The sequence below is a fragment of the Orcinus orca genome, chromosome 16 (assembly GCF_937001465.1).
Source record: "Orcinus orca chromosome 16, mOrcOrc1.1, whole genome shotgun sequence".
Taxonomy (NCBI): Eukaryota; Metazoa; Chordata; class Mammalia; order Artiodactyla; family Delphinidae; genus Orcinus; species Orcinus orca.
Genome location: NC_064574.1, coordinates 24,014,882 through 24,038,674, shown reverse-complemented (window position 1 = coordinate 24,038,674; position 23,793 = coordinate 24,014,882). Strand labels below are relative to the sequence as shown.

Below are 23,793 nucleotides of genomic sequence, written 5' to 3'. Positions count from 1 at the left end.
GCGAGGCATTCTCTGACCACAGACTGTTAAAATTGCAAATCTCCCCTTCCCTCATCCCTACTATCCCCCTTCCCTGCTTTATTTTTTCCGTAGCACTAATCACCTCCTAAAATACTATATGAGTTACTTGCTTTCTGCTCCCACCCACTAGAATGTAGTTCTGTGAGGGCAAGGGTTTTTGTCTTTTTTGGTTCATTGCCTTATCCCTCCCTCCTCCCTAGAATGGTGTTTGGAACATGGTGGATGCTCAGATATTTGTTAAATAAACGAATTTAAACCATGACTGATAATGTGGTTGTAGCCATGCGAATGTGCAGAAATGAGTTGTTCTGTTTCTATTCCTGAGGAAGACTGTTGCCGGGATCAGAGGAAAAGTAAATATTGTTGATAGCTTTTATGAATGAAATTTAGGAGGCATTTAACCATGTTTTGTTTATCAACTGCATGACTTTGGCTTAGTCACCTTATTTTTGGGGGCTCTGGTTTCTTAATCTTAGAAAGAGTACTTTTGTAAATTAGACTAAGGTCTTTTCTAGAGTTCTTGTTGAACTTTGTTTCCCAGTTGCAGAGTATTTTAACAGGAAGGGAGCTTAGAGACCCTTAAGTCCTATGTTCTTTAGCCAGTAGATTAACTTCTACCTGTAGAGCCAGGCTTGCCAGCTGGGGGATGCAGCCCATCGTCCTCTCGTACAGTTCCTGGATGCCTGTTTGGGAGAGGGACCTCGGAGCTAGTGCTGACTTGGTGCTGGAGAGCCAGATGAACCTGTTTTTAAATGTCTGTATGATCTCAAGCAGGTGTCATCACCTCACCAAGCTTCAATTTCCTCCTCTGTGAAACTGGAATGATATACACAGGTGGTTGTTAGGGTTAAATGAGATGTTTGTGATATTTGCACACAGGTGCTCAGTTACAGTCAGTTGAACCTGACTGCTTATCCTACCCCACACTTGCTTTGTGATCCATCTTGATTCTACATCAGAATCACTTGGAGAGTGTTTTTAAAAACACTGATGCCCTTGAAAACGTTACGCTAAGTGAAAGAAGCCAGGCACAAAAGGTCACTTACTGTATATATATGAAATGTCCAGAATGGATAAATTCATAGAGACAGATGCAGATTGGTGGTTGCCAAGGGTTGAGGGGTTGGGGAGAATCTGCTTAATGGTAAGTGGTTTTACTTCGGAGTGATGGGATGTTTTGCAACTGGGGTAGAGCTGGTTGCACAGTATTGTGAATGTACTACATGCCACTGGATTGCTTTCTTTTTCCCTCCCTCCCTTCCTTCCTACCTATCTACCTACCTACCTACAGGTTTATTGAAGCTTAATTGTTGTTCAGTGGACTGCACATATTTAAATTATATAATTTGATGAGATTTGGGATATATATATATATACCCAGCCATTACCATAATAAAATGGTAAACATATCCATTACCTCCTGCAATTTCCTTATGCCCCTTTTTAATTCCTCCTTTCTACTCCTCCCCCCTCTCTCATCCCCAGGTAGTCTCTATTCTGCTTTCTATTATATAGATTAGTTTTCATTTTCTAGAATTTTATATAAATGGAATCATGCAGTATGCATTAGATTTTATATGGCTCCTTTTACTCAGCATACTTATTTTGAGGTTCACTTACGTTGCTGCATATTATTAATCGTTTATACTTTTATTGTCGGAGGTATTCCATTGTATGGATACACCACAAATTATTTGTCCATTCACCTGGTGATGGACATTTGGGCAATTTTCATTTTGGGAGATTACAACTAAAGCTGCCGTGGGCATTCATATACAAGTCTCTGTGTGGACATAAGTTATCCTTTCTCTTGAGTAAATATCTAGGAGTGGAATGGCTAGGTCACAGGGTATATTTATGCTTAAACATATCTTAACACCTAAAAAGTAAGGCATGGTCGATTATTTGAAATGCAACAGATATGTTTGATAAGATAGAAGAAACAACTGGATTTTTGCAATGGTTAGGCTATTATTAACTTGAAAACTACAGTCTCAGTTGAGTGGTAGGTGGGAAGTTTTTAGAGGGGAATTAGGAAAACTGAATTGAGAAGTTTGGCAGGGAGTATTGATAACTTAAGAAGTTTTGCTGTGAAAAGTAGCAGAGAATGAAGTTGTGGTTTTTGGAAGGTGTGAATTATTCCTTTTTAAGTGGATAATTTTATATTATATGAATTGTACTTCAGTTATTAAAAAAAGAAGAAGAAGAATCAAGCAAACAAAATCCTGATGTTCAGGTTGCACCTCAAGCCAGTTAAATCAGAATCTTTGTGGGTGGGACCCAAGCATTCACTTTCTAAAAATCTCCCTTGGTGATTGCAATATGTAGCCAGTGTTCAGGAGTAGTGATCTAAGTAGGGTTGGCACATTTTTTCTGTAAAGGACCAGACAATAAATATTTCAGCTTTGAAGGCCATAAGGTCTCTGTCTTTACTCCTCAAATCTGCCACTGAAGTGTGGCAGCAGCCATGGTCAACATGTAACAAATGAGCATAGTGTATTTTCAATAAAACTTACTTATAATAACAGGCAGTGGGCCAGAGTTTGCCAGCGTCTGGTCTAAAGGCTTGATGATAGAGAAGGGGCTGCAGAGCTCTGAGGAGGATGGAAGGTGACCTCCCAGGCAGAACCAGACCTGGAACTCTGTTCTACTGACCATTTTAGTTCTTCACATTGTGCATGCTTACTTACTTAAGCATAAACATCCCGGCATTGAAAACAAAATGTTAGAATGCCAGTACTTACACTTGTATTTAATTCTAGCTGCAAAAGACAAGGAGAAGAATAAAGAGAAGAAATTCAAAGAGTTTGTGAGGGTGAAGCCAAAGAAGAAAAAGAAAAAGAAAAAGAAAACCAAACCTGGTAAATTTTCCCCTGGGCCGTTTCACTTGGATTTCCTTACTGTAGGTAGGGAGGGGTTGCTTCTCCCCAGTCTTGGCCTCTGAGGAGAGGAAGGCCAGCAGGCCTTTAATGGAGCTTGTGGGCTCAGCTCACCCCAGGTGCTACAAGGCCACATTGGCATTTGGAAAGCCCTCCCTCTTGCTGTGTTGGCCGGTGTGCTCTGTCACGATGGAAGCGCCATTGTAGGAGAGGATATGCAGGTGAATGAGTGTGTTTGTCTGCACACACATCTCTGAACCCTTTCAAGAAAGGATTCATTTCTTGAAAAGCGTGTGTCTAACCCCAACAAAAATGCTGATTTTTAAGAAAATCAGTGTTCCAGTCTTGGGAGCTAAAGGGATTCCACATTTTATTCTCAAAGTATCTTCTGGTTAGAAAAGCAATCTTATCAGAAAAAGGGGAGAAGGGTGATGGTGAGGAAGAAGCTTTTTGTTTTGAGGTTTTTGGAGGTAGCTAGAAGTATTAATCCCTAAATCTGTTCTAGCTGAATTGCTTCTGAGCATTTGAGCTCTTTGAACAGCAGAGCTGTTGGTTGGATGGGGTTGATTCTGGAATGCCCTAGTGATGTCTGAGGGTGCTAATTTCTTCCTGATTTTGTTCTTCCAGAATGCCCCTGCAGTGAGGAGATCAGTGATACCTCCCAGGAACCTTCTCCACCCAAGGCATTTGCTGTCACCAGGTGTGGGTCCTCACACAAGCCCGGGGTCCATATGAGCCCACAGCTCCATGGCTCAGAATCTGGAAACTACAAAGGGAAAGTGAAAATGTCCGGTAAGGAGGCTCTGCTGGCTTGATCATTTGTACAGCACGGCAGTCTGAGAAGGCTGGATTTATGTTGATATTGTAATCTACTCTCAGGACTTCTGCAAGTAGTCTGTTAGGTCTTTTAAACAAGAAGTACATCAAATAAATAGGCCATTAGCTGTACCTTCCCAGAACTTCCCTTCTCTCCAACTTTGGTCTTAGTAGAATGTCTCTTAGGTACTTCTAAGCCAGCGTGTCTATAACCAAATCCATTATCCCCCAACTCCTTGCACACCTGCCCCTCCTGTTCCTCCATTTCTTGTTGGTGGCCTCTGCATCTAACCTGGTTGCTCGGGGAAATCTGAGTCAACCTTGAAGTTTTCCCTTCTTTAGCAACTTATAGGGTGACTGTGAGTTTAAAAGTAGTTAATAAGTATGTGCAAAGTACTTAGAACAGTGTCTGGTATAGAATAAGTGATCAGTAAAGGTTAGCTGTAATAACCACTAATCAGGTACCAAGATCTAGTGATTCTGGTTCTGATTATCCCTGGAATCTGCCCCTTCCTCATTCCCCACTGTTTACAGAGTTTTAAAGGTGGCTGTGGATACAGACTGGGCTGTAAGCCAGGTCACGGCTGGATGGGGTGAGGTCAGGGAACACGTTTGAGTCGTTAGGGATGATGATCTATGTGGCTCATGTGGAGTTGCAGTTTCTCTGCCAGTGAGCTCTGTGACCTTGAGCAGCCATTGACCTTGGGCTTCACTGTCAGGAAAATGAGGAAATGGAGTTCAGTTCATTGCCGGGCAGCACATATCATTCGGGCTGTTAGTAGATGACAGGCCTGAGGAACAGATTGGAGTTCGTGTTTCCCAGCTCTGTGAAAGTTCACAGAGGAGAAGTTCTGTAAGGTCATTTCTACTCTTGATAATCTAGGGTTTTTTAAAAATCTTACAACTGTAATTTTAAAAAGTGACTGTTGTTTTCCCTTTCTTCTCAGAAGAAGATAATCTGAGTGACTCCTCCTCCGAGAGCTTTCTTTGGAGCGATGAGGAGTATGGCCAAGACGTTGATGTGACCACTAACCCAGATGAGGAACTTGATGGGGAGGACCGTTATGATTTTGAAGTGGTCCGCTGCATCTGTGAGGTTCAGGAGGAAAATGACTTCATGATTCAGGTAGGTGGAGCTTCCAGGAGACACAGGTATAGAGGAGCACAAACTGGTCCTTGGAGGGAATTTTGAGGGAACACAGTCTGAGGCCAGCGAAAGTAACGTCATGTCAGAAGCCCCAGGCAGGCAGCACTGTCGGCAGCAAATTGAGCTTTGTTTACTGGCTCAGCTTCCTCTGCATCTCAGGCTGGTATAAATAGCCTGTGACTAGAATGAGAGAGGACTTGAGGGATCACTGAGTCTAAACCTCTTATGCTCTGCTTGGGCCAGCTGGACCCGCAAATGGGAAGGGCCTTGCCTGTGGTCACACAGTGAGGAGTTGAACAGTAGGGGCCCAGATCTCTGGAGGGGCAGTTTGATCTTCCTGTGCATCCATATCTTCTCTCTCAGGTGAAGTTTCTTTATGGCCTAAAGAGATGGAGGCCAGTTTTGTAACTTGTCTGTTTCTTATTCTTCATTTTCTTGGCATTTGTATTTGTTGTCTCCATTTCTGGGATGTGCCTGTTGGGGGGCCTCCCTGCCTGCTTGGGGAGACCATCACTGGCCAGCACCTGCTTGCCTCTGGCCCTTCTCTTGCTCTTAATCACAGTTCTGGTGGAGGTGGCTGCTGCCTGGCTGACTCCAGGGAACCTGAGTTTTTTAAGTAAGTCATGTTTATGTTGGTTAGAATTCTTCTGGGAGTTTCTGTTTTTTTTTAATAGCCTTCATGGCAACCTCTGAGAATTCAAGATACACGAATGGTCTCAAATAGCTCCTCATATTTATGACCTTTAGTATGCATTAGGTCAGTGGTTTTCAAATCACTTTTTCAGCATCACAACCCCTTTCCCTAATGGACTCTTTTCACAGAACCCCCAAATGTGTAACAGATAAAAGCAGTAGTTTGGGAAGCTCAAAATGAATAATTTTCACTTTTAAGTTCAGAAATGTGAATGGCTGGCCTCTTCCCATGAGCTCTAATATGCAGGTGGGGTTGTGAGCGGTGGTTGCCAACCTGGAGCATTTCAGTGGCTCAGTTGTTTTCTTTTTTTTGTGAGACAAGCCTAATGAACATGGCCGTTGTATGGGGACTTTTCCTAAACAGCATGCTGTGTAGTCACTTTGGTTAATCAGAGATGGGAAGAAAAACTTTGTTCTGAGGACAGCGTGATAATAAGTTAGCCTAGCAGTAAAGAATTATGTGTACTGGTGGGCTCTGCTGTCTTAACATTTAACCTTGGAGTGTGCATTTTTTGTTTTGTTTTGTCTTCTAAAATAGTCTCATTTTATAAAACACACCCATTTGTAGAATCTCTGAAGCTCAGTGGAATATAATTCAAAAACTTATGTAACATGAAAACCGTTTGTTTGGGGTTTTTTCCCCTCCAGTAGAATTTTTTTTTAAGTTTGGCTTTAAAAGTATGTTGAAGGGCTTCCCTGGTGGTGCAGTGGTTAAGAATCTGCGTGCCAATGCAGGGGACACAGGTTCGAGCCCTGCTCCAGGAAGATCCCACATGCGTGGAGCAGCTAAACCTGTGAGCCACAACTACTAAGCCTGCGCTCTAGAGCCCATGCTCTGCAACAAGAGAAGCCACCACAATGAGAAGGCTGTGCACTGCAATGAAGAGTAGCCCCGCTCGCTGCAACTAGAGAAAGCCCATGCACAGAAACAAAGACCCAATGTGGCCAAAAATAAAAATAAATAAATAAAATAAAAGTATGTTGAAGATCGTTAGTTTTCATCCTGTCTCTCTGGGCATGTGCTCAGTTCTGGGCCTTGGAAGCCTGATTTGCTCCTCATTTGTCCTTAGAAATCATTAGTGGGTGAGTAACGAAGGCCTCTCTTGGCAAGGCTCTTCCAGCTAATCAGTATAAGAGATGCAGTTCTGATCCACCATGGTACTTTCTCCATTGACTGTTCTGTAAGTGGCAAGGATCATGGGGTGTTTGCGGGGGTAGAGCTTGAAGTGCCATTTTGTGCTGTGAGGAAACTAAGTTTGAAAAAATTGAGACCACACCATTGTTACATGGCAGAGTCAGGAACTGAATTCCATTGCCTGCTTCCCAAGCTCCACATGACCTTCCCCGCAGCCCAGCTCAGCACTGTGGCTTCCTGTCTGGCATTGTGGTGACGAGCTCACTTCAGAACACCTTGGGTTTTGTTGTAGAAGACTCTTCTTTGCTGTCCACTTGTTGTCCAGCTGGCTTTGTGTTATAGAGGGACAGTTTCTGACTATACCTGTCATTGTGAGCAGAGTACCTTTTTCCACTCAGTAACTTTAGCAAAAGGCATAAATTTAGAGGGAGCTAAGTGGAACAGTACAGTTTAAAGTTTTAAAATGTATTCGTCTAGTTTTAAATATATTCATCATTTAGGAAAGTTCAGATCATTTTTTCTTAAAATAAATTTTAAACTTACATTGATAATTTGCACAACCCTAGAAAACATTTAGAGTTTGTTCTCTAGAAGATTACTTTAGAGAAATAGTTTTCTTTGATCATTTTCGTTATTTGGTAGCAGTATTGTTCATGTATATTATTATTTGATTTTATTTACCAGTGCTAATTTAAATCACTGGAAGGTTAAAATCCTACTTAGTAATCATGAATGTTTGAGAAATCTGGGTACCACATAAAATGAGCATCAGGAAACCCATTTAATATTTAAATTATTTTAATTGCTCTAAGGCAGGTTTTGGCAAACTTTTTCTTAAAGGACCAGAAAATAAATATTTTAGGCTTTGGGCCATGTGATCTCTGTCACAACTACTCAACTCTGCCCCAAGCAGTCAGAGGCAATACAGAAAAATGAATGACCATGGTTATGTTCATATTATACTTTATTTACCAAAATAGGACTCAAGCTGAATTTGGCCTGTGGGCTGTAGTTTGCTGACCTTTGCCCTAGAGCAACAAATATGTAACATTAGGTGTTGGACCCCAGTGAAAATTGTGTAGCAGCTTTAATAAGAAGCCCATTTTAGAAACTTTATTTGCTTCCCCTGGAGGCAGCCCTTGTCATCTTCTTGCGTATCACTCCAGAAACATTCAGTGGCTAAACAAGCGATATCAAATATATACTCTCCATTTTTTTTTTTTCTTTTTGTGATAAAATATACATAACATAAAATTTACCATCTTAACCATTTTAAATATATGTGGCTTTAAGTGAACTGGCATTGAGTACATTTACATTGCTGTACCACCATGTTCTTTTTTTAACACAATGTTATTTTAATACATAGTGTTTTCAGTATCTTTTTTTCATTTAATAATATATGTTGAAGGGCTTCCCTGGTGGTGCAGTGGTTGAGAGTCCGCCTGCCGATGCAGGGGACACGGGTTCGTGCCCCAGTCTGGGAAGATCCCACATGCCACGGAGTGGCTGGGTCCGTGAGCCATGGCCGCTGAGCCTGCACGTCCGGAGCCTGTGCTCTGCAACGGGAGAGGCCACAACAGTGAGAGGCCCACGTACCGCAAAAAAAAATAATAATAATAATATATGTTGAAGACCATTCCATTTTCAGATCTAAAAAAGCTTCCCCATTCTTTTTAATGGTTGCATAATGGATGGATCATCATTTATTTAACTCTTCCCTTGTTGATGGACATTTGGATTGTTTCTAATCTTAGCAGTGATGTAATGAATAATTTTGTGTAAGTATGTCTGTAGGACCAAGTTTTGAAAGTAAAATTCCAGGACGAAATTAGGCGTGCATTTATTATTTTGACAAATACTGGTGTCATAGCGATATTCTATAAACTTTCCTTGGTGTACCAAAGCACAGTCTTACCAGTGCCCTTGTCAGTACAGTACTATCAAACTTCTTTATCTTTGCTCTTCAGATAAGTGAAAAAACAATCTACTAGTATAGCCATTTTGTAATTTATTTTAATATACTTAAAAAATTTTTATGATTGTTATTTTCTGCATTTTCCAAGAACTACAAAGAAGAAAACAAGGATTACCCAGATTATTTTTACCCAGGGATAAATCACTGTTGTTATTTTAGAATACACACATACACATGCATATATAAATGAAAATTATACTCTATAAACAGTTTTTCATGAGAATAACACTTGTGTGGTGAAAGTAGTAAATGTTTATTATAAAAACTTCAGGCAATACATAAAGGTATGAAGAATTAATTGATATTTACATGTAATCCTAGAATCTAGAAATACTAATGTGTATGTATATTATTAGGCTGGTTTCATTTCACATTAATTTATATTAATTCAAGTTCCCTTACATTACTTTATTCTTATAATGGTTGCTTTGAACATCTTTTTATTTAAGATGTGTTTTTTTCCTTTGACCTGCCTGTTCATGTCCTTTATTCAGTTTTCTGTTGGATGGTTGGTTGTTTTCATACCCATTTGCATAAGATTTAAAAAAAAAAATTTATTTATTTATTTGGCTGCACTGGGTCTTAGTTGCGGCACACAGGATCTTTGTTGCTGCATGCAGGATTTTTGTTGCCGCGTGTGGGATCTTTAGTTGTGGTGTGCAGGATCTTTAGTTGTGGTGTGTGGAATCTTTAGTTGCGGTGTGTGGGATCTTTAGTTGTGGCATGCTGGATCTTTTAGTTGCGGCATGTGGGATCTAGTTCCCGGACCAGGGATCGAACCCGGTCCCCCTGCATTGGGAGCATGGAGTCTTAACCACTGGGCCACCAGGGAAGTCCCTGTGTAAGCTTTTTGTAGATATGTTTTTGTATCAGCTGTGAGAACAGTTACAAATATTTGTACCCACTTTGTCATCCGTCTTTTGGCTTGTCTTATAGATTTTTTTGTTTTTGTGAGGTCAAATATATCAAACTTTTCTTTAATGGCTTTTGAGATTTGAATAGCAGTTGCTTCCTCATTGGAAGTTCATAACAGTTTATAGAAAAGTCAATAAAAGAATTTTTCATGGTTTCTTCTGGTACTTTTGCAGTTTCATTTATCTTTTAAAAACTGTATAAATATTTGATCCGCCTGGAATTTATCCTGGTATAAGGTGAAGGCTCTCACTACCCAATTGTCCCAACACCATGCCTTATTATCGAAACGCCACCTTTATTTACTCTATTTCCGTATGTAGTTTGGATCTCATTCTGGATTCTCTCTTCCATTGGTCTCTCTGTCTATATATTTACTTGTACAATTCTATTTTAATTATTATACCTTTATAATATTTTTAAAATATCTGGTAGGGCTGGTACCCCCTTTTGTTCTTTTTAATAAATTTCCTGGCTATTAGAATCAGCTTCTATATAGTTCCAGAGCTATTAATTTATTATTTTGTTGGCATTACATTATTTTTATATATTAATCCAAGGAGAACTGTCATCCTTATAATGACTGTTGCTATCCAGGAATAAAGTACAACTTACCATTCATTGACTTAAGTCTCCATGTCCTTCAAATATTTAAAAATTTTCTTTACACAGACCTTGCATGTTTTTATTCTTAGTTTCAGATTTATTCTTAGATATTTTATCTTTTCTGTTATTGTTCTTGTTCACTTCTAAATTTAAACTTTTGGGGAATTCCCTAGCGATCCAGTGGTTAGGACTCAGCACTCTCACTGCTGGAGGGCGGGGCCTTGGGTTCAATCCCTGGTCGGGGAACTAAGATCCCTCAAGCCGCGTGGCACAGCTGCCCTCCCCCCCAAAAAAAAAATTTAAACTTTTATTTTTAATATTTATTTAAACAAATTTTTCACCCCACCACATGGCATGCGGGATCTTAGTTCCCCAACCAGGGATTGAACCCACGCCCCCTGCAGTGGAAGTGCAGAGTCTTAACCACTGGACCGCCAGAGAAGTTCCAATTTAAACTTTTTAAAAATGAATAATGTGTATTAGCCAGACCCACATGAAAAACGTTATTTTGAAATTTTCAACTTAGGTGTTTTTGATTCAATTTTGGTGTATCCTAGTTCTTAAGACACGAAGTCATTGGTGAGAGAGGCTTTCATTCTTAATTATTAGTCTGTTTTCTGCTACTAACTGCCTTTGTTGTCTCACACCCTTTTCTTTCTCTCTGAGCCTTTAGTTTCCTCATTGGAAATGGAAGAATCTGGATCGCATCTTATCTGAAGTCTCTCTTCCAGCTCTGCCCCTGTTGATTCTGATATGATTAGCCCATAAAAGCCCTTTGATCCTGGGGTCTATCTGACTCCAAGTGGCTGAGGACTGTGAGCTTTTTCCCTTGTGGCCAGGCTGGTGGCCCACCCTCCAGACAGTATCAGAAGCTCGCTGTCCACTTTCCAGAGCTATCCATTTGGTTGGGTAGTTAAAGGTTTAGGGCCCTGGTTTGGAATTGCTTCAAGTGTCCTAGTATCTCCTTTGGCATCCTTTTCCTCTCCATTCCCTCCTCTGGACCCTTAGCCCTCAGGCTTGCTATCCTCAGGCCAGCCACACGTCTGTCTCCCAGTGCTGCCCTCATCCTCTGCTCCTTTCTTTCCCTCTCTGCCTCTTGCCCCTTCTCTCTTTCCCCCTTCCCCAGGGAAGGCAGTGGAGCCTAGGGGTTAAAAGAACTAGCCTTGCAGTCAGCCAGGCTTGTGTTCTGATCCACTGTTGCGTCTTCTCAGCTGTGTGACCGTTGGTAAGGTTTAGAAAGAACAAATGCAAAGCGCTAGCATATGTTGAGTCCAGGAGGCATCAAAGTGAGTTAGCCTACCCATTCGTAGCAGTAATAGGCTCTTAATACATAAAAGTTGTGTGCTGGGCTCTACTATATGAATTTTGACATGTGACTCATTGATTCCTCACAAACAGCCCCACACGGTTGGTAGGAATAGTATCCTATTTTGCAGATGGGGAAACTGAAGCCCAGGGTGGAGAAGTGACCTGTGTAAGGTCACACAGCTAATGAATGTCTGAGCCAGAATTCAAACTCAGTTTTTTGTCTTTCTAAGTTAACCTCCCTCTAAGGACTTAAACAGTTTTTCCTCTCTCTTTATAAAGTGATCAGAAAAGTGAAAGCCTCTAGAAATGGGAGGGAAAATAGTAATTTTTCTGAGATCAGTACTGTTTAATTTAAATGTTCTTCACCTGTGCTGTCCAGTACAGTAGCCACTAGCCTCATACGGCTGTTGGGCACTTAAGATGTGGCTAGTGGGACTAAGGAACTGAATTTTAAACTTAGTTTGATAACTTAAATGTTAAAAGCACAGGTGGCTAGTGGCTGCTCTGGAAGAGTGGTTGCAGCTCAGCTCCCACTTCCTCCTCCTCCTCTCCCTCCCTCCTCCTTCCGCCTCCCACTGCCCCTTTCCCCGCACAGGTGGGTCTTATTTTTGGATGGAGGATTCCTTCTGAGTTTAATTTTTATTGCTTCTTTAATTCTAACAGTGTGAAGAGTGCCAGTGCTGGCAGCATGGGGTCTGCATGGGATTACTGGAAGAAAATGTGCCTGAGAAATACACCTGTTATGTTTGCCAAGACCCTCCAGGTAGAGATTTCTGGAGTCAGGGATATTAACAATATGTAGCCTTTTCCTTAGCACAGCTGGCGGTGAAGCAGCCTGAGTGTCTGTGGTCTTGAGACTCATTTCTTCAGCATCGGCTAGACTCTGCCTCCTCCTCGCCTTTGTTGCTAGCTCACCTGGTGGCCAGCTGTCCTGAACTTGGCAGTAAGAGAGCATGTATGAAGAGGTTCACCTAGTTGAAGGCCAGGCCTTGAGCTAGAATTTTGTTGTGGGTGGGGGTGGGGGGGGTAAAAATCATATAACATGAGCTCTACCCTCTTAACAAATTTTTAAGTGTACAGTACAGTATTCTTTATAAACTATAAACACAATGTTGTATAGCAGATCTCTAGAACTTTTTCATCTTGTACGACTGAAACTCTGTATAAACTATGGAACGCTGTACCGATTTGCATGTCATCCTGGCGTAGGGGCCATGCTAATCTTTTCTCTGTTGTTCTAGTTTTAGAATATGTGCTGCCAGAGCGAGCACCTTTTCCTTTTCTTGAGAGTTCATGAGGATGTGGGCTCTGTCCTTGGCTTTTCAGGGCTGTTGAAGGGTTGGAAACCGGCCTCTGCTCCCTCTGGTGGCATCTGCCTTCCATTGCATCGTTGCCACCTCGAAGGGAGATACGCCCTTGAGGGGAGGGGAAAGGTGTGTTTGCGAAGAGCCTGTCTGCCACCCAGAGCAGTGAATTAATTCCTTAGGATCAGTTCGTTTCATTGTTCCTTGACCGCAGGGCTGGCCTATGGCTCTTGGCTTCCCCTTTCCAGAAATCTCAGGGGTGGATTATAAATCTGTGGTTCTTGTTTTGCTGTCAGTGGGATGTGACATCGTCTCCATTCATCACCTGTAAGGTTGCTCCCCTTGGGTCCAGTCCCCTTACAGCTAGACAACGCTGGAGAGCCTCTGCTTCTGTTATTCCTTTTTGTCCTGTGAGGTGGGCCTGGTAGGAGCTCCTGTTCCTATTTTTGCTTATGAGGAAGAAATTGATGCCCAGGGAAATGAATGACTTTCCTAATCTCATGAAGCAGATTGGAATTAGAACTGACTTGTGGGACCAAGTCTCTTGATTTTGCTGGTTGTATAGGGAGGGACTGGGCTACCACAGTTCATTTTCCAGCAAGTAGGTCCCCCTGGGGCCTGATAACCTCTATTGTGACACTGTGTCTTCTAGTGCTAGATTAGTCTATAGACAGAGAGCAATCTTGCCTCTGTTTTTCCCTTTATCCCAAGGAAAGAATATGGTCAGAAGATTAGTCCATAAGTCATAGAATATAATTGATGGGCAGGATCTCAGAGACCACTTAGTTTAGCCTTGACATTTAACAGGCAAGCAGCAGGCCCAGAAGGGACATGATTGGCCTAAGATCACTCAGACAGTTAGTGCTAGATAGGAGATGACAACTGGTATCTCTGACCTTTGTCTTGTAAAACAGGTAGTGCTGCTTTGAATCCTGCTGCTCAGGCTACCTCTGTGGCAGCTGCCTCTCAGATTCCACACATAATCCCCAGGGCTCCTTTAGGGCACCATTTAAAACCTTTTGTCTACTTTATTGTCTCTCACTCTCTCCGTCCACTTTTCTCTTTTTAGAAATCATACACACCATCTTTATCAATCCCTATGCACTTTCTGAACTTTTATAACTAAATTGCCAAGACTGGGAATAGATTCCTTGAATTGAGCACTCAGTGACTGTCACATTTATTGACTATGTTTGATTCTGCAGTCTTGGGCCAGAAGTTTAATCTAACAGATCTATTCTTTAAAGGTTACTTAAAGGTGTTGTTAACAGAGTGGAGGTGCATCCCCACCATGTGTCTTAGAAAAGCCAGAAAGAGTGCAAGGACCTTGATAGGGTTTGCCCGGGTTATTTTAGGGTCTTTATAGCCATTGAGAGGTGAACAACAGTCTGATTGGAAGCTGTTCCCTGGGCTTTTACAGCAGGAAACACTGTGCCAAGTCACGTGTGGTTGTGTTTTCAGTCCTTCCTGAGGATCCCTGTAATGAACAGGACCGCTGAAGCTGTTTGGTTCATCTGTCATTGTTACAAATGGGAAATGGAGGTCCAGAGCAGGGAGTGGGGGGCTGACCATTCATTTAGTTAGGCAGTAGGTGACAGTTGGAGGGGCACTTGGGGCTTCTTTCCATTTGATAAATCCATTCACGATGCCTTTTGCCAGACACTGAGGATATAACCATAAACAAAACAATTCCTATTCTTCTGGCTTTTAGTGGGGTTTGGACCAGCAACAGATGTCAAAATAAGTCATCTAAACAAGAACATGTTAGGTAGGGATGAATGCTTTGAGGGGGCAAAAGCCCTCAGATCGGGAATGACTAGGAGGCACGGAAGAGGCTCTCGTACTTTGGGAGGTAACCAACGGCCTCTCTGAGGAGGTGGTAAGGAGCCAGTCCTGCAAAGGCCTTGGGGAATAGTGCTCCAGACAGGGGTAGGGGTGCTAGAGCAGAGACCCTAAGACCAGAAAGAGCTTGAATGTGTTCCGGAAAGGGTGGGGCAAGGGGGGCAGGAAGGAGCCCAGGCCTGCCGGCCTCATTAGATCAGTCAGGGCTTTGGGTTTTCTTCTGTGCACGATAGGAAGTCATCGAAGGTTTTAAGTGGGAGAGGGAATGATGTGATTTAACTTTAACAAGATATCCAAGTTCCCACTCTACCTCTGGCCAGTCGCAGAGATCAGGAAATTTATATACTTTTCTCGCTACCTTATCCCCAACACCTAGTAGAGAGCCCAGCATATAGTAGGTGCCAAGTAAATGTATACTGGATGAATGAATGAACAAAATGAACACACCAGTCCATCCTTCCAATAGTTTGTGTGATAATTGTGCGATGATGAAATGGTCTGGGTTTCCTTCAGACCAAGGATTAACTCTCTCATTGTCACTGCTTTAGGTCAGAGACCTGGCTTCAAGTACTGGTATGACAAGGAGTGGTTGAGCAGGGGACATATGCATGGCCTGGCATTTTTAGAAGAGAACTATTCCCACCAGAATGCCAAGAAGATTGTGGCCACCCACCAGCTTCTCGGCGATGTGCAGAGAGTGATCGAGGTTCTGCATGGCCTGCAGCTCAAGATGAGCATCTTGCAGTAAGTGTGGCACCTGCAGCTTTGGGGATGAGTCTGATTTGGCGTGGGCAGAGGGCAGGATAAATATGAGAAACTGGAAAGCCACAAAATCGGCGATAAGATGGATAAGTTTGAGACTTCTATTTAAGATTCTCAGTTACATGATAAACATTCTTTTTTAAAAAAATTAACTCTATGGAGGTATAATTTACATATAATTAAGTTCACCCATTTTAAATGTTCATTGAGTTTTGGCAAATGTATATACAAACACTACTGTAATCAAGATAGAGTGTGTGGGGACTTCCCTGGTGGTCCAGTGGTTAAGACACCACACTTCTAATGCAGGGGGTGCAGGTTCAATCCCTGGTCAGGGAACTAAGATCCCACGTGCCACATGGTGCGGCCAAAAAATAAAATAAAATAAAATGCCTTAGGAAAAAAAAGAGAAAGAAATGGTGTATTTATAGATTGTTTTTTCTTTTTTTTTTTTTTGTATCGTTCTGAGTTGTTTTTTTCTATTTTGGCTGCGCTGGCTCTTTGTTGTGGGCTTCTCTAGTTGCAGAGCATGGGTTCAGTTGCCCCGCGGCATGTGGGATCTTAGTTCCCAGACCAGGGATTGAACCCACGCCCGCTGCTTTGGAAGGCAGATTCTTAACCACTGGACGACCAGGAAAGTTCCTGTTCTGAGTTTTTGGGTTTTGTTTTTTAAACTGTGGTAAGATATACATAATATAAAGTTTGCTATCTTAACCGTTTTGAAGTGTACAGTTCAGTAGTGTTAAGTACATTCACTCTGTTGCACCCAATCTCCAGAACTCCTTGTGTGGGGCAAAACAAACTCTGTACCCATTAAGCAACTTCTCTCCATTTCCCCTCCCCCAGCCGCTGACAGCCACCCTTCTACTTTCTGTCTCTCTGAATTTGACTGCTCCGGGTACTTCATATAAATGGGATTCTACAGTATTTGTCTTTTTATGACTGGCTCATTTCACTTAGCATAATGTCCTTAAGGTTTGTCTGTGTTGTAAGTTGTATCAGAATTTCCTTCCTTTTTAAGGCTAAATAATATTCCATTATATGTAAAACCACATTTTGTTTATCCATTCATCCTAAACATCGTGGTTTTTTTGGCCACACCTCGCGGCTTGTGGGATCTCAGTTCCCCGACCAGGGATTGAACCTGGACTGCAGACTGTGGCAGTGAAAGCCTGGAATCCTAACCACTAGGCCACCAGGGAACTACCATCCTAAACATTTTTGATTGGGAAACAAAGTAAAATTGAAACAAAGTAAAATTGACATGGCAAGGAGAGGTTGAGCAGGGCACATTCAGCAAGAGTATATGTTGATTTGGGTAAAAACCAAGCTGCTATAACAAAACCAAAAAAATAAAGGCTAAACAAAATGGAATTTTCTTTCTCACATAAGGCATGGTCCAGAGGTAGGCAGGGGTCCAGGCCAGGTAGGTAGGTGGCCTTTCCCCAAGATTCCAGCTATGGACGTGGGGACTTGGGTTCCTTCTGTCTTACTGCTCTGGCATTCCATTAGGGTTAATCTCATCTGCGTGGTCCAAGCAGATGCATCTGTACCTCCACTCTGCTGCAAGTGGTTTCATGGACACACCTAACTGCAGGAGGCTAGTAGCCAGGTGGCCATGTGCCCTGAGCAAACTCAGGAGTGAGGGTGGAGGTGGGTGTAAGAGAAGGAAAGGATGGTTACTGGGGGAATTAGCCATTACTGTGACGGTATCTGTTGAGGTGAACTAAATCAAGTGACCCTGTTTTGGATGTCTTAGACTAGGTATTCCCTCACATTTTATAAAATCAGAAAATTTTCCTCCATATAAGCCAAGTGAATTTCTTCTTAACGAGATGCCAGAAATTGACTGAGACAGGTGGAAGGCGAGGGCAAACCTCAGATGATGCTCCTGATGGTAAATGTTGCTGTGTTTCTTCTCATTTGAGGATTCAGTCAGATGGTGTTCTCTTTCTTCTCACTGAAATACCAGTGCTCCAGCCCTGCCCCATATTTCAGAACCTTGTTCGTTCTGAATCCCCATTTAGATCCTTCATCTTTAATTTTTTTATATAAATTTATTTATTTTATTTATTTATTTTTGGCTGTGTTGGGTCTTTGCTGGTGTGCACGGGCTTTCTCTAGTTGCAGCGAGCGGGGGCTACCCTTCGTTGCAGTGCGCGGGCTTCTCATTGCAGTGGCTTCTCATTGTGGAGCACGGGCTCTAGGCGTGTGGGCTTCAGAAGTTGTGGCATACGGGCTCCAGTAGTTGCGGCACGTGGGCTCAGTAGTTGTGGCTCACAGGCTCAGTAGTTGTGGCGCACAGGCTTAGTTGCTCCGCGGCATGTGGGATTTTCCCGGACCAGGGATCGAACCCGTGTCCCCTGCATTGGCAGGCAGATTCTCAACCACTACTCCACCAGGGAAGCCCCTAGATCCTTCATCTTTATAGCAGTGACTTTGTACTGGAATTAAATCTGACTTCTCCAAGAAGTTCGGGGGGGAGTATAGGGAGATCTTGTTAGTCATTATATATGGAGAAAAGAGCCTGGGAGACAGGAAGGTGGTCCCAGTATGTCTCTGTACACCTGGATAGTCTCTGCTATCACAGGCTCTGGGTCTTCATTCTCAGAAATTTTGTTCCTAAGTGACCTGGTGGATTCATTTTCAAAGGCAAACAGTAAAACTGGGAATAACTTCAAATGTTGTCATTTCAAAAGTAACACGCATGGCTATGCATACCTTCTTCATGATTGACAGGGCTTACAAAGAAAGGCCAGGGTCATCCTTGTGTAGTAGCTGGGGCTTCAGATCTTAGCTGGGAGGGTGAAAATTGTAGGAGGAAGGAAACAAAGACTTTTGTGATTTTCGTACAAGAACAGGCCCATACTATGGCCTCTATGCTCCAAGTTAACAGATTTCAGGCTACAGTAGACCTGAAAGTGAACAAGGACTTCCATTTCCTCTGATGCAATTATGATTTCAGAGGTGTGCCTGGGATCCTAGGTTCCTGGTACAGGCTGTGATACCCTGTTGGAAGTGGCCAGGGACCCAGGCTGCCTTGATGCTGGTGGTTTCCTCTCCTTCCCCAGTGGATCGGGGTGGTATTGGGGATTGCTAGGGTGGGAGAGCCGAGAAAGGATAGTTGTAGCCCCTTGCGAGCAGAATTTTAGGTTCTGTAAGATCATTCCCTGCTGTCCTATTTATGGCCTATTCCATTTCTGCAGGAAGACTTCAGGAAAGTGTGGGGGTGGGGTGGGGGATATCTATATGTGGGAGTTGCTGCTGAGTTCCTGCTGATCTGGTTTCAGTGTTTCTCAGTTGGGACTGGTGAAGGTAATGTTTACAATTATACCATGAGATAATTCTCTGTATGTGTGGAATTGTACCGAGCGTTACAGGATATTTAGCATCTCTGAATTCAGTGAACTGAATGCTGAGGTCACATATGTGACAATCAGTAGTCATTGTGACAGTTGGAAAGGCTCCCACACATTTCTGCACATCTGTGAACCAAATGTGAGTAGCACCTGTCCGTCCTTCCACTTGCTTGCAAACACCCCTGCCAGCTAGGAACTGCCGGTAGCTGGTGGGCCTTACTCGGGAAGCCCAGTTTTTCTTCCTCCGTCCTTTTCTCCTTTCCTTTCTTTCATTTCATTTAATGATCCAAGGTTATAATGGAAGTTCTGGGTGGTAAACAAGAGTTAAAAAGGTAAAGTTTATCTAGAGTCGTGGCTTTTAAACTTAAATATATATCCCACAGTAAGAAATACATTTTATATCACTCACATGTACAAAACTGAAACTAAAATTTCACAAACGCCTACTCTTACTTAGAATGGTGCATTCTGGTATTTTCTGTTCTGTTTTTCCTTTTTTACAATTGATTATGATCCAGTAAATTAAAGACCTTCTGTTGGGTCAAACGTCAGACGGTGAATGATTGTGGGAAACTTGAAGTCATACACAGAGTTTTATGTACACATATACATGTAGCAAGAGCTTTCGGATTCTCAGAAGTGTCTGTGGCCCAAAAAGGGAGCAGAATCCTTGTTCTTTAATAACAGATTTTCCTCTTTGGAATGGTGTGAACAGAAGATTTTGTTATTAATGGCCTATGCCTAGGTGACTTCTGGTTACCACCTCCCTCCCGGGTCACCACTGGATTTGTGTAATTGAGTGCCATTGCATGCCAGGATTATCATGGCTGTTTATTAATAAGTTAAGGTTATTTTTAGTAAGTCACATTTGAAGAGCACTTTACTGCCAACAAAGTACTGTACTTCCATTCAAATTAATTCACTTCATCTATAGCAAACTCAGTGGTTGCTGGCAGACAGGTAGATGGTTAGCCAGATTTGCAGAGGAGGAAACGGGGATGAGGCTGGCTGAGCGACTTGGGCCAGCTGCACTGCTAATCAGCGGCTGAGCTGAAATGCAGTCAGGTCTTCTGACTCCCAAGTCCAGTCCCACTCACTGTGAGTGATACAGCAGGAGCTTGCCTGGAAGTGGTCTCCTCAGAGGCTGCTGATTTACATTCCCTCTTGTGTGGCAAATAGTGGCTTGTACCAGTTGGCCCAGGTGGGAGGTCTTCCCCGCTACTGGAAAGCCCCTGCAGTGGTCCCAGGTACTCCAAAGCCCTCTCTGTGTTTGCCCTCCCAACAGAAGCCGGGAACATCCTGATCTGCAGCTGTGGTGTCAGCCTTGGAAACAGCATCTGGCGGAGGGGAGATCTCATTCCAAACACATCCATGTCACTGAAGCCAAGAGCAGGGAGGAAGCCCCAAGCTATAGAACTTTGAACGGGGCGGTGGAGAAGCCTCTGCCCCTGCCCTTGCCCCGGTCTGTGGAGGAGTCATATATCACCAGCGAGCACTGCTACCAGAAGCCCCGCACCTACTACCCTGCTGTGGAACAGAAGCTGGTGGTGGAGACCCGGCGCTCTGCCCTTGACGATGCAGTCAACCCCCTCCACGAGAATGGTGACGATTCCCTCTCTCCGCGCCTGGGCTGGCCTCTAGAACAAGACAGGAGCAGAGGGGACAGTGACCCCAAACCCAGCTCCCCAAAGGTATGAGGCTCGCTTGTACTGGTTCTTAATTCGGTGTTTGAGTGCTTGTACCTTCTCCTCCTAGGGCTAAATGTTCTGTGGAAGATGTTTATTATAGAGTTGTATTTACTGTAAAATTGTATATAAATTTGCTTATCATAGATGTTTTTTGGTCTGTTAAAATGAGTACAAAGTCAAGGGAGCCCACTTAAACCCCAAAAATGTCCACAGAGTGGCAGAGTCGGGGGCGGGGTGTGGAGAGTGGGAGGTAGCAGGGGAAAAGGGTTGACTGGAACTTGATAAATGGAAGTAAGTTAGGAAAGTGAGTTTTTTTCTTCAATGCAATTTATAGTTGCCCGTGGGTGCTAATCCTTCCCACGAGCAAAGAATGAGTCAGGTGTTTTGTTAGGCATAAGGTTTTCAGTACAATTCTATGCTGGCTTTACTTTTCACTTTGCAGCCCTGACATAGGAACAGTCCATTTTGTCAAAATATTTGCTGGTTTCATCAGTTTTCCCAAGAGGTACTCTCATTTTCTTGTTATTCAAGTCATTCTCTCCTGGAACCCCCTGTGTTCTCTTGCCAGTGTTCACTGGTCTCATTCTGCCCTGTCCTCAGTTGTCAGTGAGGATTTGTGTGATTTGAGAGCTTCTCCACCCTTGTCATACTTACTTTCACAGACTTCACTTTGTGGGATGGTATCACCAGCATAAGTCCATTGCTGCGTCGTGCCGAGGGGGAGCATCCTAGGTTAGAAGCCCCTCAAGGGTGGGCATTATACCTCGTTCAGCCTGTATCCTTGCCAGGGTCTAAACAGTGCTGGATGAGGCTGGTGAGGACATAGTCTTTGGAGACAGACCCAGTTTCAAGTCTGGGCTCAGCCACTTGCTGTGTGATTCTGAGCAGGTCACTTCACCTCCTCAGACATGTCTCCTTACCCCCTGTCGAGCGGAGCCAGTGGCAGTGCCCTCTCAGTTACTGTGCAGCATGTCTGTGAAAAGCTCTCAGAACATGGCTTTGCACATAGTCACCCCTAAATAAATGTTAAGTAGAACCTATTTCATTTCAAATGAGTGAATGGAAGTTTGCGGTCACAAACCCCAGAAAAGGTTTATGGTCATGCAGACTGGGCACATTGCCTAGAGGTGTCTGGCACATCATGAAAAAATCAGGAAATACGGGGCCTAAACAAGGCAGCTGGGCTTAAAAATCTCTTTCATCGATAGCAGGCTGACCATAGGCCGGCACTGTGTTTTATAAACATTATCCTATTTCATCCTCATGAACCTTTAAAGTAGGATTTACTACTTCCTTCTTTCCCATGAGGGAACAGAGGCCCAGAGAGGTGAAGTAACTCATCCAGATACACGCGTTCAGCGAGACATGGAGCTAGGATTTAAAGCTAGTTTGTCTGACATCCACATACTAACCCTTGTCTACACTTGCCTTGCTGTATTCTGATCTCAGGTTTCTGGAAGCCCTTCTGTGAGGCCTACTTCAGGCCTAGGGCATTGGGCCATTCTTTGGGAAGCAGCTGTGGGATCCTCTGAGCCAGAGGTCTGTGCTGCCCTGAGGTGGTTGTTATTGGTACAGCAGGCACACTTCTGCCCAGTGCCCAAGAGGGGAGGAACTGGGCAGGGAGGTAGAGAGTTGGGATATTCAAACTGCAACAGGGTTTTCAAATGGTTGTGGACACTGGCTGTTTGGAGGAGGGGCTGGGAGCTGTTTCCATGCAGTAACTTCAATGTTGTTGCATCCCCAGGTGAGGGAATATGTCTCCAGAAAGGTCCTACCTGAGGAAGCCCCCGCTCGGAAGCTGCTGGACAGAGGCGGAGAGGGGCTGCTGAGCTCCCAGCACCAGTGGCAGTTTAACCTGCTGACGCATGTGGAGTCTCTTCAGGACGAAGTCACGCATAGGATGGACTCCATTGAGAAGGAGCTGGACGGTAGGGCTCCCTCCTTGGCTCCCTGCACTTGGAAGCCACTGTGGGCCCGCCGGGATGAGCTGCTCTCCAGGCACAGCTGTGTTCTTGTCTCCTCTCTGTCAGTCTCACCACCTTCATTCTCCCCTTAAGATGGCAGAGCCTTACTTTTAGTATTGATCGGGCACTTCTAAGGTTTGTGCGATGTCAGGGGTCCTGCCTCACTTTCCCAGTCCCTTCTGCCAAGGAGAGTGTGCAGAAGAGCAGCTGGACTCTGCCTGCGGGTAATGTGTGATCTGAGCAGATCTTTACTAAGCCAGTTCTGTGGGGAATTGAAACTTTGACCTATTTGAGCTTTTAGGATGTCTGAGGATTGATCTGAAAACACTTTTTTTTTTTTTTTTTTTTTTTTGCGGTACGCGGGCCTCTCACTGTTGTGGCCTCTCCCATTGCGGGGCACAGGCTCCGGACGCGCAGGCTCAACGGCCATAGCTCATGGGCCCAGCCGCTCCGCGGCATGTGGGATCCTCCCGGACCGGGGCACGAACCCGTGTCCCCTGCATCGGCAGGCGGACTCTCAACCACTGCGCCACCAGGGAAGCCCTGAAAACACCTTTTATTTCAGCCTTTCTTAAAATCTAATATGAAGCCTTCTCCTCTTTATCAGTAGAGATTTAAGAACTTGACTAAGTCATTTATGTAGCCCCTGGGTATTTGTCCCAGATGTTAGTGGTAACAAATGGGCTTGGAGGACTGAACTCTTGATCCCCAGGATGTTGTCAGTTTGCTTTTTGAAGTCAAACTTCCTTCTTGATTGTTTGTTGTCTTATTCTCTTATTTCCTAATTATTTGTTTTCATCCTTAGAAAGGAGACTGATTAAGAAATAAATGTTCTGTTTGAGGATTCTGAGTACAGCCAGGCTGTTATTACTGTAATTGGGGATGAAATAACTCAGAAGAAAAATGCCATGTGTTATGTAAGCGAGGGTCACAGGTATGGCTGAGGCCGGGCCAGGGGAGGAGAGCTGCTGTGAGGGGAAGTGATAACAGGAAGGCTTCCTGGAGCTCCTGGGACTGAAGTGGAGCCTTGAAGAGAGTGATGTTTTCTGCTACAGAGGGGGTGACTGAGGGTGGATGATAAGAGGACTGGCTCGACTGGGAAAGGGTTGGCCCTGTTGGAGGACAGTGCGGAGGGCGAGAGCCTAACACGCCCTCATGCTTTCTTTCCTGCCCTGGAGGCAAATCTGCGGAACCAGGAATGGGAGGCCAGTCCAGGGTCCATTGTGAGGGCATTTCTGGAAGGCAGAGTGTTTCTGTCTCTCTTTCACTCCTGAAAGGTTTCCTTGGGCTCCTTAGAACTGTAGCTGATGCCAGGTCTGTGAAAAACCCTGCTATTAGAAAGCTGAAAGAGGATCGAATGCCAGACTGAAAATTGTAGA

General features: G+C 43.7%; 1 protein-coding gene and 1 non-coding gene across 9 annotated transcripts in view; one reads left to right on the top strand and one right to left on the bottom strand.

Annotated features, from left to right (window-relative positions):
- PHF20 (PHD finger protein 20) overlaps positions 1–23,793 on the top strand; it is a 133,463-nt gene that overhangs the window by 103,699 nt on the left and 5,971 nt on the right. For 7 of the 8 annotated variants that reach the window (XM_004272796.4, XM_033433630.2, XM_049699068.1 and 4 more), the window contains 7 exons: positions 2,784–2,882; positions 3,528–3,692; positions 4,664–4,842; positions 12,159–12,258; positions 15,190–15,385; positions 20,048–20,453; positions 22,195–22,378. In XM_004272796.4, the coding sequence (XP_004272844.1) occupies positions 2,784–2,882; positions 3,528–3,692; positions 4,664–4,842; positions 12,159–12,258; positions 15,190–15,385; positions 20,048–20,453; positions 22,195–22,378 (1,329 nt within the window). The remainder of the gene's footprint in view (positions 1–2,783; positions 2,883–3,527; positions 3,693–4,663; positions 4,843–12,158; positions 12,259–15,189; positions 15,386–20,047; positions 20,454–22,194; positions 22,379–23,793) is intronic. The other variant, XM_049699069.1, reaches the window with a different exon arrangement.
- On the bottom strand, positions 12,660–12,766 carry LOC117202523 (U6 spliceosomal RNA). The gene has a single exon (XR_004484946.1). It is a non-coding gene; the product is annotated as a U6 spliceosomal RNA (small nuclear RNA).